We start from the raw sequence: 16,520 nt of genomic DNA on the forward strand, positions 1-16,520 counted from the left end.
AAGACGATACATTATAGAATATACCTACCAGAAACAGGATATTGTAAAATATATTAAGATACGACGTTTGGGATAGATAGGGCATGTAATGCGGATGGCACAAAATAACCCACCTAGAAAAACACTCCTTGATATACCCATTGGTCAGAGAAAAAGAGGAAGACTCAGAACAAGGTTCCTTGATATCATCGATGAAGATACGAGAAATATGGGAATACGTGCTTGGTGGAGGAAAGCGGTGGATAGAGACAACTGGAGAGAAATTCTTCAGGAGACTATTACCCACAAAGTGTTGTACCAGAATGATGATGATGAGGATATATTAAATATCTTTAAGTAATGGTATGGTAAAATTATCAAATGGGTAATGTACGCTAAATGTTAGCCGACCTTCGAAAAAGGAAGCGTCGTCACTGGATTCGGGAAAATATTTAACTTGTATTTTTGGTACCCTTTTTTTATTTTTGATTAGGAATGTAGGTTAAAGATAGTTTGTATGCGCGAATTTGATAGTTGATTAGTATAAGAAAATAATGGCTGAGCTTAATGAGTATTTTTCTAATATGTACGATTCATTTTCACCTTTGTCTTTATAAATTATGTAAGTTCTTCAGGCAGGGGACGATTGCGCCGATGGCGCCTGCTATAATCCGGTCTCGATAAACGGTTCTTTAAGTTATGAACAAGATTGCGCCGGTCCGGCAGTAGATTTAATCTTTACAGCACGATAACTATTAGGTACTTACTTAAATTCTTTAAATATAATTAATTAGGTGTACATATCTCAAACAAAAGTAAAAAATATTGTATAATTAGTAAAAGTCCGTAAGTCTAAGTGTATAATCTCAACTCAAAGACTCAGACCCTCATCATTCGTAAGCTTTTCTTTCTCACATCGAAGATGTCACTGACAAATTCGACAAAATTCTTAAATCAAGAGTAATAAACACAATATTTACCACCCAACAAAAACTTTCAACTCTTGTCTGATCAATCAAAGATAACATTACAAATAAACAAAACTGAGTTTATAAAATTCCTTGTGCAGAATGTCCCCGATCTTATATAGGCCAAACAAATCGTAGAATCCAACATAGGATTTATGAGCATTCCATTTTTGTTCAAAATTCCGAACAATTTCAGCTCTAGGTCAACATCATCTTCATACAGGTACCAAAATTGATTTTGAGAACTCAACAACTATAGCCCCCTCGGCTTCTATAAACCAAAACTCATCCGAGAAGCCATGGAAACCGAAAAAGGCCAAATTGTCTCAGTCTCTCAGAGGCCTTTCATAAAGAAAATATCGTCCACTCCACCGTCCAATCAAAATCCTGCAGTCAGAAATGTTTCGCCATGTTAATCGCCAACGTCAAGGGGACTTGATAGGGCATGTTAAGAAGAAGGCCGCGCTTCTGAATAATTCTAATGAGCTGCAACCGAACCACTCTCTCAAATTTCTTAGCCAGGATATTTTGCGTCGTCCTGGGTTTCTCTTCCCTTGTATCTTCCCTTGCATAATTAACCTAAGTAATACGTACTTCTCGCCCTTCATTATATGACCCAGATATTGAATCTTTCTAATTTTAACAGTTTTTATGACTTCACATTCTTTCTTCATTCTTTGTAACACCTCTAAATTAGTTACTTTTTCAGTCCACGATATTCTGTGGATTCTCCTGTAGCACCACATCTCAAAGGACGTATGATTGAAAATGTAAAAACACTTCACACACATAATGGGCAAATTGGATGATGCTCTTTCAAGAGAGGAAGAGAGATTTTCTTGCAACTATAAATGTACCATTTTTTAAATAAAACTAATTAAAAGTGGAGGTATTTCATATGTCAATAAAATCAGTATAGGAAGACAACTCTTCTTCTTTTCTAAGAATGCGTTGATTGGCTGTATATGTCGAGTAACAGACTAAAGATCTTTCAGGTCATACTGTGGAAACGTCTCTCTATGTGAACAAATGACTCGTTTGAAATATACAGTCTACAGTTACAGCAAGACTTGTTGAGTTTCCGTTGAAAATTATATTTTGCTATTTTTAGATGGATTTTGGAACGACTTATTTGAGGATAGTTTATTTGATAACTTAAATCGAAAACAAGAGTCACCATCAAACAAGTAATAATGAGATGACGTTGATCTAATAACAGATTTCTATTGCCATATTCAAAAAGTCACAAGTTAAAGTCAAGGAGAATTGTTGAGAGTCACGTGTTGCATTTAATGTCTAGCGTGGATCATATTCGAAGTGGACATTACGCCACCTCTGACCTTAAAGTATTTTCGTATATTCTCAATAAATAACAAATAATAATAATCTGGCGACCAAATAAACAACAAAAATAACGCCTATTATAATACCTTTGTGGAAACCATAATAATGATAACCCACAGTTCAAAGAACACAAATACTTTTCTTTTTTACAATTATGCCAAACACAAAATTATTTTTGCAGGTTAAAAATTTTAATTAAATTAATTTTCTTCTACTTACTTTAAATTAGGTTTAGCCTTGTTGATGATCACTTCACATATTGGACAGTAGCTGTTGTCTTGGAGAAACTTGATAATGCAGCTTCTACAAACTAAAGGGAAAAATGTGTCAGTTACGAACATTTAAAGGTATTCTGTGACATATGCATCTTTTCATACAATAACAATAGAAAAAATTACATAGCCACAATAAGCGAACATCACAGATATTTTCAACTGTCACAAAAAATCAGCACAAGATCAGTTTTCGGGCGTTAAGAAATATATTTTCTTATTAATTTATTCATTACTACATTTTTTTTTCTTCTTTTTTTTTCTCTGGAAGCCATCTTTTTTACCCCGGATGTACTCCAGCCAATTGGCATATTGCTTTCTTCTTTTTTATAGCAGATATTATGTTATTTTATTGGAAATTCTAAAACTAACGTGGCTTACAACAACCAGCTTCTGGCCAAAGTGATTTTTACACACCCCTTTCGAAATACGAGTATAAATATATTCTTCTTAAAGTAATTAAAATACATTACAATGTCTATTTCGACAATTAAAACAATAAGACCAAATAAAAGACCAAATTTAAAAGAGCTATAAATATATGCTTTAAACCTAAATCACTTCACACTTTAATTAAAGAGTGGCAGTCAAGTTGTTCAATGCTTGTCTACATACGTTTTATTATGTAGACTTGGCAATTACAAAAAATTAACTAAACACGTTTTGAGTGTTGTTATTTAGACATATGGTAATATGTATTAAGTATATATTAAGACATATGGTAATATTATAATATTAAGGATAAAACATGATTAAATTACCACCAAAATATGAAAACTGATGGATGAAAATACGAAAAACACCGATACCAAGCTTCGTGATATATTATCGACTGTCAAATGTCAATATCAGTTTCAAACAAATCTGCCTTTAGTTCCATACAATTAAGCAATCACTAAAATGAGATTTTTTAATCAAATAATATTGTAAATACTTGAGCATATAATGTTCAAAATAATTGGAATGTGGTCTACCACCCATCAACCTACTAGAACATTTGTAGGTTCTTGTACTTCTTGTTCTTGGTATTCTACTCCTGGTACTCTACTCACGAAGTGCGTACGTAACTACTAATCCTCTATATGGTAGAGGTATCATTTTCACGCCACAAAAACTTTGGTTTATTGTATTCTTATAGGGAATTCTCTTATATGGACGCTCGTTTCATTTAAACACGTTTTGAAGTATCCTTTACAGCCTTTTCGCTATATTGACGATAATCTTAGTACCTCTTAGGTATCTCTACAGTCTTATCGTTTCTTAGGTCGTTTATAATTTTCCAAATTTTTGAAATTTCACTTTCATCCAGGTACATGTTTATTCTTCAGGAGTTTCTTTCTCATGTTTCTTTGTTCTTATTTTTTTCCATTTTTCGAACTTACATTTTTGATATGCATTTTTTACTTCTACATGTCCCTCAATTTTCTTATCACATCATGTACATGCGATTTATTTCTTGCATACAATCCCAGGTATATATTTACTTATTCCTAGTAGCGATTCAGGTTTTCCTAAACAATATTGATTTGTCATCTAATCTTCCTTCTGTCCTATCGAAGTTAATCCCTAAATACTAAAATAAAGAGTTAAAACTACTCGTTCTGAAAACAACATCTACACATCCGAACCAACCCCTCTCCTTGCCGTTAATCGAGTACTTTTCCTCACTTGAAGCAGTGGTTCTAAGGGGTGATCTCGATAGCAGACACACTCAATTTGGTGACACTTCCACAAATATCCCAGGCAGAATGCTCACAGACCTACTTCTAGAGCTGCGCACTTTCAGAGTCACTAACATAGATGTCACGTTTTTCATCTACAATGGAATGTCAATCGTCGATCATATCTTATGTACAAATACATTAAGCAAGAGATTCGATGATGAATGGTTCATTGGAGATTCGATAACCTCCGACCATGTGCCACTATTAGTCAAAACTGACTTCAATACTCCTCCATAAACAGCCACAACTATATACAGACAAGATTATCGTAAAGCTAATTGGGAAAGTTTCCAAGACATCATCAATCACGCACTCCCTGAGTGAGATATGTCAACAGATAATCAAATTGACACAGGGATTTCAAAAATTAAAAGTCTTCTTCAAGAAGCTTCATCCCTATCAATTACAAAAACTAAATACAATCCACACACTTCAATGTTCGCACCAAGAATTATCGCAAAAATTCAAACCAAGAGAAAGATTAATCAGAGAGGATAAAAGATTCCGAGATCTCTTTACCAAAACAGAACATAAATAGCCGACCTAGATTACCGAGAATGATAAAAATTCTGGAACAAACTCAAAATCCTAACAAATAAAAAAACAGAGCCCCACTCACATCTCAAAGTTAATGACTTAAATGAATTTAAAAGGTCGGTCCAGACCGCATTTATCTCCCTTAATAACCTCGACTTTAATGAGAGACACCGACGTGACTTAAAACGGAGAGTGGAAGATTATTTAATAACCCACTTATAAACTTGGACGCCTACCCTCATCCTATGGTGACTCCTGTACAAGAGGACACTATCATCAGGCAGATGTGTAACATTGGTAAAACACATCTCTTGGCCCTGATGGCATACACAGAAGATGCCTCAAAAAACTTGCTTAGTTGAGAGTATTATTCCGATGATAACCAAAATAAATAATGCTTACTTTAGGTTAAACTACTTTCCTACCCCTTGGAAAGTGGCCAACACAGTCATGATTTCCAAACCAGGGAAACCCCTTACCAGCGCAGAATTCTACAGATCAATATCACTCTTAAACACTCAAGGAAAAATCTACGAGAGGAGTCTCAAGAAGAGACTCGTAGAATTCCTAGAAGCACAGCATATCATCCCAAACTTCCAATTTGGATTCAAAGCTGAACATTCCACACATAATGCATTGATTGAAGCAGTTACTTTCATATCATAATCCATCAACAAAGATCACATATATGCAATAGGCATCTTTCTGGATGTCCACAAGGCCTTCGATCAAGTCTGGCACGCAGGCTTGATAAAAAAACCGGACTGCTGACCAATATCATAAAAATTATACATTCCTATCTCTCCGAACGGACTATACGCGTCAAGGTCGCCAATCAATTTTCTACCCCATTTACTACACACGCTGGAGGGCTCGATTTTAGCTCCAATTTTGTACACAGTCTACAATGGAGTCTACAACTCTACTAAAACACAATTTATCTTATTCGGCATCCTCATAGCATCCGATATGAGGATGCAAGAAACTAGATAGTATTTCTTGGAGAGAGGCTCGAATTCGTACCCTCGGTGTCCCACCTGGGAGTTCATTTTTACTGAACTCTCACCTGAAACATCTACATTAGAAACACGCTAGACACGGTAAGAAAAAGATCAAATCTCCTGGTTGTATTATATGGAAAATTTGGAAATACCTCATCTAAAACTCTCCTGCACACCTTAAAAACATTAATCAGGCCAGTTATCTAATACAGGGCTACTGCAAGTTATCTTGGCTACTGAAAGCAAAATCCTTAGGAAATGTATGAGGAAATATCCGCACTATCTGTCAGTATTAATCCATAATTTTGCTAATCTTTCCACCATAGAGAACAGAATTCGTTCTCTCAACAAAAGATACGTCTTAGGCATGATAGACGGTTCCAAAATCAGAGCTAAAGAGACCCTAAAAACCCCTTGCCATCACCTAGGGAACATGTTCACCAGGCGCCCCAAGAAAAAAGGTGCATTCGCTCCAGCCAAGCTTCTACACTTGACTGGTAACGAACTTTCTGATGAGTACTTCGACCCACTAGAAAATCTCCCCAATATAGCAGATAACAAAGCTGCAAGCCAAAAATGTTGATTAAGAGCCGTTTCAGTATGTAGTTGGTAACATCTGAGGTGCTTTCTTCCCGCGATTTGGTTAGCTTCTCCTCCCCCCAAAACTAACAACACTCTTAGCTTCCTAGCTATTATATACCTACCTTTAACTTCCCCGCTTCACTAGCTGTTCTGTCACTCTATCAATTTGAAATTGATGTTGCTCTTCCCCATTATAAGCTTTCGTAACAAACAAAAAGGGAGCACACCAACCTTAAACAGGTGAAAGCCTAAACGAGGTTACTAACATTCAGATACGATACTACTCGTTCATTTATACTTCTTCTCGTGCCACTCCTAGCGGAGATTGGAAATCATCATGGCCACTGCGACTTTGTTAGCAGCGCGCCTAAAAAGTTCAATCGAACTACACCCGAACCATTCACGTAGATTACGAAGCCACGATATTTTTCTTCTTCCCACACTTCTTTTGCCCTTAATTTTGCCCTGCATGATATTTCTTAAAAGTTCGTACTTTTCACCTCTCACAATGTGCCCCAAGTATTCCATCTTTCTAGTTTTTATCTCATTTAGAATTTCGCATCTTTTGTCTAAAGTTTGGAGTACTTGCGTGTTAGTGACGCGGTCCATCCATGATATTTTGAGAATGCGCCTATAGCACCACATCTCGAAAGCTTCGATGTTTTTTGTGGTCAACTGTTTTAGTGTCCAAGCCTCTACTCCATACAACAGGGTAGAAAAGACATAACACCGCAGCATTCGTATTCGTAACTTTATATTGATATCACGATTGCAAAAGAGTTTGCGCATTCTATTAAAGACTGATCTAGCGATTTCTATTCTACATCTAATCTCTTTTGTTTGATCAGTATCGTCTGTGATCCAAGCACCTAGATATTTATAACAGGACACACGCTCAATCGTTGTATTGTCTATTATAAGATTAGCTCTGGTGTTCTTTGATTTCGTGATTACCATAAATTTAGTTTTTTTCAAATTAATTTTCAAGCCGTAACTGTTACAGTATATATTGAGACTTTGAACGAGATGTTGTAGTTCTACTAGCGTTCCCGTTAGGAGAACCGTATCGTCAGCATACCTTATATTGTTGATCGTCTCACCATTTATTATCAGACCAAGATCTTCTTCCTCGAGTACTTGTTCACAAATAGCTTCACTATACAGATTCATTCATTTATACACAACACCTTTATTAGATTCATAGTGATAGAATACTCTGTGGTATATTTTAAAAAAGGTTTTTTTACTAAACTTTCTTTGTTATATTAACGCGAGTATACTTTTCAAAAGTCTTTTGTGGATACAAAACCGTTTTGCCTTTTATCGTATACATTTATTCGTTCTAACGAATTAACAATTCAATAACACAAGATATTTTGATTAGGTTGATATTTGTTTTAATGATTGCTTAGCTAGGATGTTCAGTAGATATAACCTACTGATAATATCTACGGATACGGATATCTCTGGATAATATAATACCAAACATAATCTTGTTTCCTGTTTTATAAGCTTGATCAATCATGTCACTAAAGCGTTCACTAAGATCATTCATAGAAGAATATATGATAAATGTGAGTCAAATATTGATAGATCGCAGTTTGGCTTTCGGAAAGCACTTGGAACTAGAGAAGCAATTTTCGCTCTCCAGGTGCTTATACAGCGGTGTAGAGACGTTGATAAGGACGTGTATTTGTGCTTTGTGGATTTTAGAAAAGCATTTGACAATGTCAATCATGAACAATTGGTAGGTATTCTGCGAAAGACAGGTATTGACGACAAGGACCTTCGAATTGTAGCAAACCTATACTGGGGTCAAACAGCAAGAGCAAAAATTGGCAACGAACTCACTGAAAGTGTGCAGGTCAAAAGAGGTGTCCGTCAGGGGTGTATATTATCCCCACTACTATTCAATATTTATTCCGAAGAAATATTTAACAAATGTATGGAAAATGCAAATGAGGGCATAAAAATAAACGGATATGCCGACGACACGGTGATCCTTGCCATTACCATAGACGAATTACAGCAGGTAATGGAAAGAGTTTATTAATTTAGTGAGGAATACGGCCTGAGCCTCAACTTCAAGAAGACAAAGTGGATGCTGATAAGCAGGAAGCAACAGCCTGCTCGACAGTTACGGATAAGTAACATACTAATTGACCATGTAGAATCTTATGTGTACCTTGGCACCAACGTAAATGCAAAATGGGAACAGGCCATAGAAATTAACGCGAGAATAGAACGAGCTAGAGCAGCATTTAGCAATATGAAAAAGCTCCTCATAAGCAGGGATTTGTCTCTTCCCCTAAAACTACGTCTAGTTAAATGCTACATTTTTCCGATCTTACTGTATGGTGTGGAGGCCTGGACGCTGAGTGAGACGCTCACGAGAAAACTAGAAGCATTCGAAATGTGGGTGTACCGACGCATTCTTCGTATATCCTGGACCGAACATGTCACCAACATAGAGGTAATCCAAAGAATCGGAAAGGAGAAAGAAATCGTGAATACAATTAAACAAAGAAAGCTTGAATATCTAGGCCACATATTGAGAAACGATAAGTACAGTCTACTGCAATTGATTGTCCAGGGAAAAATAGACAGTAAGCGAGGGCCAGGCAGGAGAAGACACTCGTGGCTCCAAAATCTGAGGAAGTGGTTCGAGCTCACATCGGTCGAACTATTCAGAAGCGCCGCAAACAAGATCAGAATTGCCATGTTAATAGCCAACGTTCGCAACGGACAGGGCACTTGAAGAAGAAGAAGAATCTTGTTTCCTAGTTACAACGCGTTCTATACCGAACAACCAATTTACTCCATTGCTTTTTGTCTTTTAAGAGTTATAATTAATTGTAGCTGTTGGAAAAGCCTTATTCTGCTTTGTTTTTTCCGCTTGTGCCTGTGTTTGATAAAGTTTGTGCTCCCTATCATGTCATTTAATGCCACAATTAAACTCCCCTAATCGAATAATTCCCCTTTCTGCATTATCCCACTTCATCCATCATAACAATTTCATTTCTGTCGTATACACTTAACGTAATCTTTGTCTTTACCACTCCCATTGGACGATCAATATTTTAATCTAATTGAAACAATATAAAAATATTATAAATAAAAAGCTTTACAAACTTGTATGTATGGAGCTTTCTGCTTGGTTATTAAAAATTGTTCATATTAGGGCTTTGTCACAACCCTTATGCTATAATTAATTTCTCCAATTATTTGTTGGTATTACTTAGTTTAAGTGTTGTGCTTTATAGATTGAATCCTTGGTGCTAATTTGGATCTTTTTTTTCCGACAAAAATCTCTTTTCAATATTAAAAATTTCATGAAAAAGACAGCAAAGATTTGATTTCACGTACAAAGCGTATATGTATCTGTTGATACGTATTTCGACTTAATAAGTCTCATCAGAACAGTTATTCATAGCCGTTCTCAAGGTGAAAAATAATCTTTTCTGTCTTTTAAGAAGCAACAATAAAATGGCTTCGTTATGGACGCAATAGCGACATCTGATAGAAAAATCGGTAAGATAGTTTCGAAACAAAATTCAGATTTCTGCTTTAATCTGAACCTTCTATAAATGCAAGATATAACAGACGTTGATAAAGATGTTAATAGAGACATGGGGAATCTAAAATTTTCATTCCACGACATGTCTATCAACTGTCTTTTTCATTTTATTCGGATCTACTCTGTACGTGTACAAGAAACAAATTCGTTAAGGATTTCTGCTTAGTTGATAGACATGTCGTGGAATGCAAATTTTAGATTCCCCATGTCTCTATTAACATCTTTATCAACGTCTGTTATATCTTGCATTTATAGAAGGTTCAGATTAAAGCAGGAATCTGAATTTTGTTTCGAAACTATCTTGCCGATTAAAAATTTCATTTATTATTATATTTTCTTAATTACTAGACTCGTTTTTCTGTATTTGAGCAGTAGATTTTAATATTGTTCGGATTTGTTTATTTTCTATTTTATCCTTCTCTCATTGTTCTAGTTTCTTCATCAAATTCTAGAAAATGGATTGTTGTGTTTTTCTTCTAAATAATTTTGTTAATTATTAAATAATCCTTTATATTTGTCTTCTTCTTCTTAAATTGCCTATCCTACATGGATGCTGGCTATCACATTGGACCACATCTACTGCAGCTCTGAATAAATAAACCTGTTAACGTCATTCCGTCTATGATCGTAGGTTTTGCAGCCATGATGTTGTTCCTGCCGCCCTTCTATTTTCTCCCGAAGAATAAGCTGAAGCAGGTAATAGTTCTCATTTCTTATGATGTGCCCAAAGTATTCCAATTTTCGATGTTTGGTGGTTGGGAGGTATTCTAGCTCTCCACCGATACGTTGTAACATGGTTTCATTAGATATATTATAATATCCATGGATTTTAAGCATGCGTTGATAGCATCCCAAATGCATTCATGCGTTTTATATTTTGTTTAATGCATTTATGCGTTTAGAACATGAGGCATCTGTAAGAGTCTACAGATCAGTCTTACAGATCATTTTACGCATCTTATCGAATGTGCCTCTTGATTTTTCGATTCGAGTACATTATGGTGTGATGGACTGTCTACTCTTGAATAAGTTTTGCAGAATATAATCGCATTTATATTATTTTCTGTTTATAATGAGGAAGTAAATTTGTTTTTTTTTTTCACAATTCTGTGATCATTATCAGCTGGACATTTCCAAGTGTACAATTTTCTGGGAGGTAACTTAAAAAAGGTGTTGCATCACTACAATAGATCTATCCAATACTGGGACTGTCTGAGGGTAACCCACTATCCCTCTATACTATTATTTTTATAAATGAATTATGTTAGTTTGTTTTTATCACTTAATTGCGCTTACAAGTCGCCAAATGTATTTCTAATGGTCATAAAAAAGTCTACGTCATCTTGCACGTATTAGTAGTCTTGTTCGAATAACGATATTATGTCTCTGACACGTTTTTTTAGTTGATTACTTAACGATTTATTCAGAACTCTGGAGTTTTTCAGGTTAAATTTTTTCGAAAGAAAAAGTATTTATCCACTATTTTTCTTATTGTTCGAAGCAATTGTCCAATTTTCATCAGTGCTTTTTTACAATATAAATATATTTCTAATTCAAAGGAAAATCGAAAACACATACATTTTATTTATCATCACCATGCAGTGTCAATACATTTTATTAATTGTATTAAACAAAATAATAATAAACATTAATATTTTATTTTTTCTGAATTTTCAATTTTCGGAAAAATTTGACAAAATGTTTTATAATTCTACCTCCTTTTGTTTATGTATTCATTTTGAATCAGCTCATATAATTTTAAAATTACTAACCCGATGTTAATTAATTTGGTTTGTTTTTCAAAAGTGTTCCAAACGCTAAATCCTGGATATTGAGTTTTACAGGTTATAATTATCTGATGGAATAACGTAGTCGGCTTTCGGCTCTATATAGAGGCTATACATATTTAAACAAGCAATTCCATTTGTATACAACGACACCAACTAGAACGCTTCAACAAAATGAAAATAGTAAAATATACCTAAAGTATTTAAATGCTAATACATACAATGGAATAGAATATTTTATAGTTCAACTGAACGCTGAGGGAATTTTAGTTTGTTTTATGCAAAAAATGACACACGCATAACAAAAAAAAACTATTAATCAATATAACGAGGTTTAAAAGCTTAATAACAAATAAAACAGTAAAAGGAAAAAATAAGCCAAAGTACTGAGAAAAGAGATCGAAGGTAGGTAAGCTTTTTATTTTGAAGGAAATCAAGACTATTACTAATAAGTTTAAAGCGAATCAATTGAGAGTAAGACAAGCGGGTATTGAAAGAAAATGTTCCATTTATATTAATAGACGTAGGATAGCGGAGAAAGGATGGAAATATATAAATTACTAGCGGACCAACTCGACATCGAGTTTTTTAAATGAAATTTGACTAATAAAAACGAAACCGGAAGTCGACCTCAAAACCGGAATGCAATTTTTAGTTCATCAAATGTCGACATGAATATCATTTAGCAGTTAATTTTGCATGCTGATCACGAATCCGGTGTCAGATTTGCTCTATCTTGACGTTTTATGCGCGTTTCGGGTCACTTCCCGTGTCGGATCGTAACCGGAAGTACATATTTAGATTCGTCTCGACGAGACCTTTCGATCCATATATATATATATATATATATATATATATATACGTTGTGGGGTCTAAAACTTCTTTTAATATCGTTGCTCCAGCGCATTTGTGGTCTTCCTCGTGGTCTTTTGGCTTCATATTGCTGCCAATTCCCGATTTCTTTATTCCATCGGCCATGAGGACCTAGATATATTCAGTAACCACGGAACTGATTCTGAGCAAGAGACGACAGAGGCTGCACAACAGCACGTGGAAGACAGAAATGCTACAAAAGGTGACAGGCGATTATACTACTATGGTAAAGATGGAACTAAATGGCTGAAACATACACCTTCTAGAGCAGTCCGTACTAGAAAAGAAAATACTGTTTAACATTTACCAGGCACTATTGGTATTGGAAGAAATGCAAGTACTTTGATTGAATCGTGGAACCTTCTATTTAGTAATATCGTTGATTCTGTGGTACACTATATGAATCTTTATATTAGATCTATTTCTATAAATTTCAAATATAAACGAGATGTCAAAGATAAATCAATTTCGGAAAACCGAGCATTTCTTGCTTTGCTTTATTTGGCAGGACTAGATCATGGATCTTGAAAAAATTTAAAAGAATTTTGGATGCGAGATGGATTAGGAAATATTTATTGCGACTATGGCAGAGAGACGATTTAGATTTCTTTTAAGAGTTGTTCGCTTTGAGGATAAAAATATTAGAGATTTAGGAAGCGAACAGATAAATTGGCTCACATAAGAGAGATATTTGACACATTTGTTCAGAATTATAAAAGTTATTATTCTGTAGGTGAGTACGTCACTTTGGATGAAATGCTTTTCGCTTTTCGAGGCAAATGTAATTTTCGAATGTACATACCGAACAAGCCCAACAAGTATGGTATAAAAGTGTTTTCCACCGTTGATGCTAGAATCTTCTACACAAAGCATATGGAAATATATGATGAATAACAGCCACCTGGGCCGTACAAATTAGATAATTCAACGGCAGCAGTCACACTGAGAATGTGTCAACCGTTATCAGGATCGGGAAGAAATGCAACGATGGACCGCCGGTTTATCTCTTGTCCAGCTGTCGAAGAACTTTTACTTTACCAGTACGAAGTCTGTTTGCTACGAACGGGAAAGGACGGTCTATATTTAGAGCAGTTATGTGGCAGAAACGTTTCCTTGCCCTGATGGCCGCCTTAGACTTATTTGTAAGCAATTCAAAAGATGCATATACGGTTGGGAAAAATGAGTGTGTAGACGAAGTGCTGGTAGGCTTCAAAGGCAGATGTCGCTTTAAAATGTATATTCCCAGCAAACCCTGTAAATATGGGATAAAAATCTTATGTATGACTGATGCATGAACTGGGTATTTACATAATGCTTACATTTATGCTGGGAAAGGTTCAGATGGATTTAGCCTAAACAAATGTAGAAAGAAGAATGAGCATACCTACTCAAGCAGTTATAAGATTAGTCAATCATCTTTACAATACTAATAGAAATGTACCTGGCGACAACTGGTTTAGTTCAGTTGATTTAGTTACAAAAGCTGTGATATTAATTTCTTCCGTGCATCATTCCATAGAAGTAGATGCAGATAATGGACTACCAGAAAGAAATTCTTTTTACAACTTGACCAAAGGGGGTGAAGACGCGATGGATGAAAAGTGTGTAAAATATTCCTGTAGACGCAGAACACGTAGATGGCCCATGGCTATTTTTTTATAAAATAGTAGACGTATGTGGAGTAAATTCATACCTTATGTTTACTTCGATTCCCGAAAATAATTGGACTAGATTCAAATTTATAGAAACACTGGCCGATGAACTCGTTTCCTCACATTTGCATAGAACATATGAAATGCCAACATTTCAAAGGCAGCTGAAAGAACTGATCGGAAGTATCCTTGATATTCCAGAAAATAAGGCTAACGAAGAAGAAAAGCATGAAATAAGAAAATATTGCTACATCTATCCATCCAAATTAAGAAGAAAGACTGCATGTTTATGCACAATGTGTCAAAAACCCATATGTTTGCAATGTTCTCGAAAAATTTGTATAATTTGTAGAATAGATTTTTAACGTTTTTTGTGATTTGCAGGTTTTGTGCAGAATTGCAATTATGTTGTTTTTAACAATTTTTTATATAAAATATACCTATAAAATATACCTATTTTTAAACATACATATATTATATTTGTTTGTATATGTTTAAATTTTTTTTGGAATGACTTTAAAAATTTTGTGTTATAAAACATGTTACCATCTTTTCTGTTTTTGTTATAAGTCCTACAGTTTGATTTTTGTCTTTTTAACTAAATAAAAATGACATTACAATATTGTTTTATTATTAAAAACTGTTTTATTGCATTTTTTAGGTGCCAGATTGACAAAAACAGCTTTTTTTAGCCAGGAGTCTGCCAGACTCATGGTCACCATTTATGTAATTAAAAATAGGGTCACCAGTTAAGGGTTAAAGAAATGTTATTAAAAATGTTTTACTAATCTGTGGGAATTTCATATTTCTTAGTTTCTGTAAGTGCTTATGTGTATCAACAAAATGTACAAATATGTTGTTGCGATCAAAAATTCTATTTGGTTATATTCCATTTTTAATATACCTATATAAGTTCCAAACATATTTAAAAATATACTCACATGAATGTAAACACTCCGATATCGTCGTCGCGTCTATTAAATATCCCTTACAGAGATAACACGTCAGATATGGGTTTATCTCCGCCAGTTTTATCCTCTCTGGCATTTTTATCGGGTGCTGTTCCATGCTGCGCTGATAATACCTAAAACAAAACGCTTTATGTTACAATATGAACAGAAGAAAACTTCATCATATTTTTTATCCCGGGAAATTTGTCAAATGCTGAATCAGATAATACAACCGTTTTGTCTTTTCATATAAATCAGCAAAAATATTCATGCAAGTGAAAATTGAATAAATACTAAAAAAGCTTCTGAAACTGTCTTCTTGTGGTAAGTCAAATATTATTAGATTAAATCCACAAATGACTGTAATGAAAATTATATTTTTATAATTTTTATTAGACCTTTCGATTTGTACTCCGGAAATCGGTTTCAAAAAAGATTGTTTCAAAAATATTAAGATGTTATTATAACCAAAAGTTTTTTGGCGGTTATTGTTTTCCAAAGAGTTATTTGGGCCCGATATTGTAGGTATGTAGCCATGCTTTTAATTGAACGTTCTGAGGGTGATTCTAGTATTCTCAGAATGATATAAAATTCTGATTGTTGTGTGTATCTATGTCTGCTCACCAATATCATCAATGCATGTCTTACGCTGAACTACTTTCCAATTTCATGGAAGGTGGCCAGCATAGCCATGACTCCCAAAGCTGGGAAACCCCCAAACAACCCATATAGACCTATTTCGTTACTAAGCACCCTAGAGTTCCTAGACGCTCACTTTGCCATTCCAAACTATCAATTCGGATTCAGGGCTGAACATTCTACACAAAATGCATTGGTTGAAGCAGCAGCTTTCATTTCGCAATCAATTAGCGAAAAAAGCTACGTCATAGGCATTTTCCTAGACGTCCAGAAAGTATTCGACCAGGTCTGGTATTTAATTAATTTGTCATTTCTTACTTTATAATATGTTTATGTTTGGAGTACTCGTTTTAGTGATTACCATTGTTACGGTTATTACCTTACCATTTATTTTCTTTGCATTAATTTTAAGGCCATGTTCTTACTATATCTAATATTCTCACTACCTTATCCAGCATATTTTGTAGTTTTTGTTAGTTTCTGGTAATTAACACCGTATCGTCGGCATATCTGATATTATTAACAATTATTCCCTTGACTTTAATACCTTCTTGTTTCTCATCCAGAGTTAGTACTGAGTAATCCTTCTCTAACTCTTCTTTGAATTTTTATGGACTGAAAAATCTTGTCCCTCG

General features: G+C 34.7%; 1 protein-coding gene across 2 annotated transcripts in view; it reads right to left on the reverse strand.

The window, feature by feature from the left end:
- The window catches only part of LOC140446048 (uncharacterized), a 423,658-nt gene that overhangs the window by 274,885 nt on the left and 132,253 nt on the right, over positions 1 to 16,520 (reverse strand). For both annotated transcript variants that reach the window (XM_072538562.1, XM_072538561.1), the window contains 2 exons: positions 15,238 to 15,380; positions 2,511 to 2,601 (listed from right to left, as the gene is read on the reverse strand). In XM_072538562.1, coding sequence (XP_072394663.1) covers positions 2,511 to 2,601; positions 15,238 to 15,364 — 218 coding nt within the window. In that variant the 5' untranslated portion in view covers positions 15,365 to 15,380. The remainder of the gene's footprint in view (positions 1 to 2,510; positions 2,602 to 15,237; positions 15,381 to 16,520) is intronic.

The sequence above is a fragment of the Diabrotica undecimpunctata genome, chromosome 7, assembly GCF_040954645.1.
Source record: "Diabrotica undecimpunctata isolate CICGRU chromosome 7, icDiaUnde3, whole genome shotgun sequence".
Taxonomy (NCBI): Eukaryota; Metazoa; Arthropoda; class Insecta; order Coleoptera; family Chrysomelidae; genus Diabrotica; species Diabrotica undecimpunctata.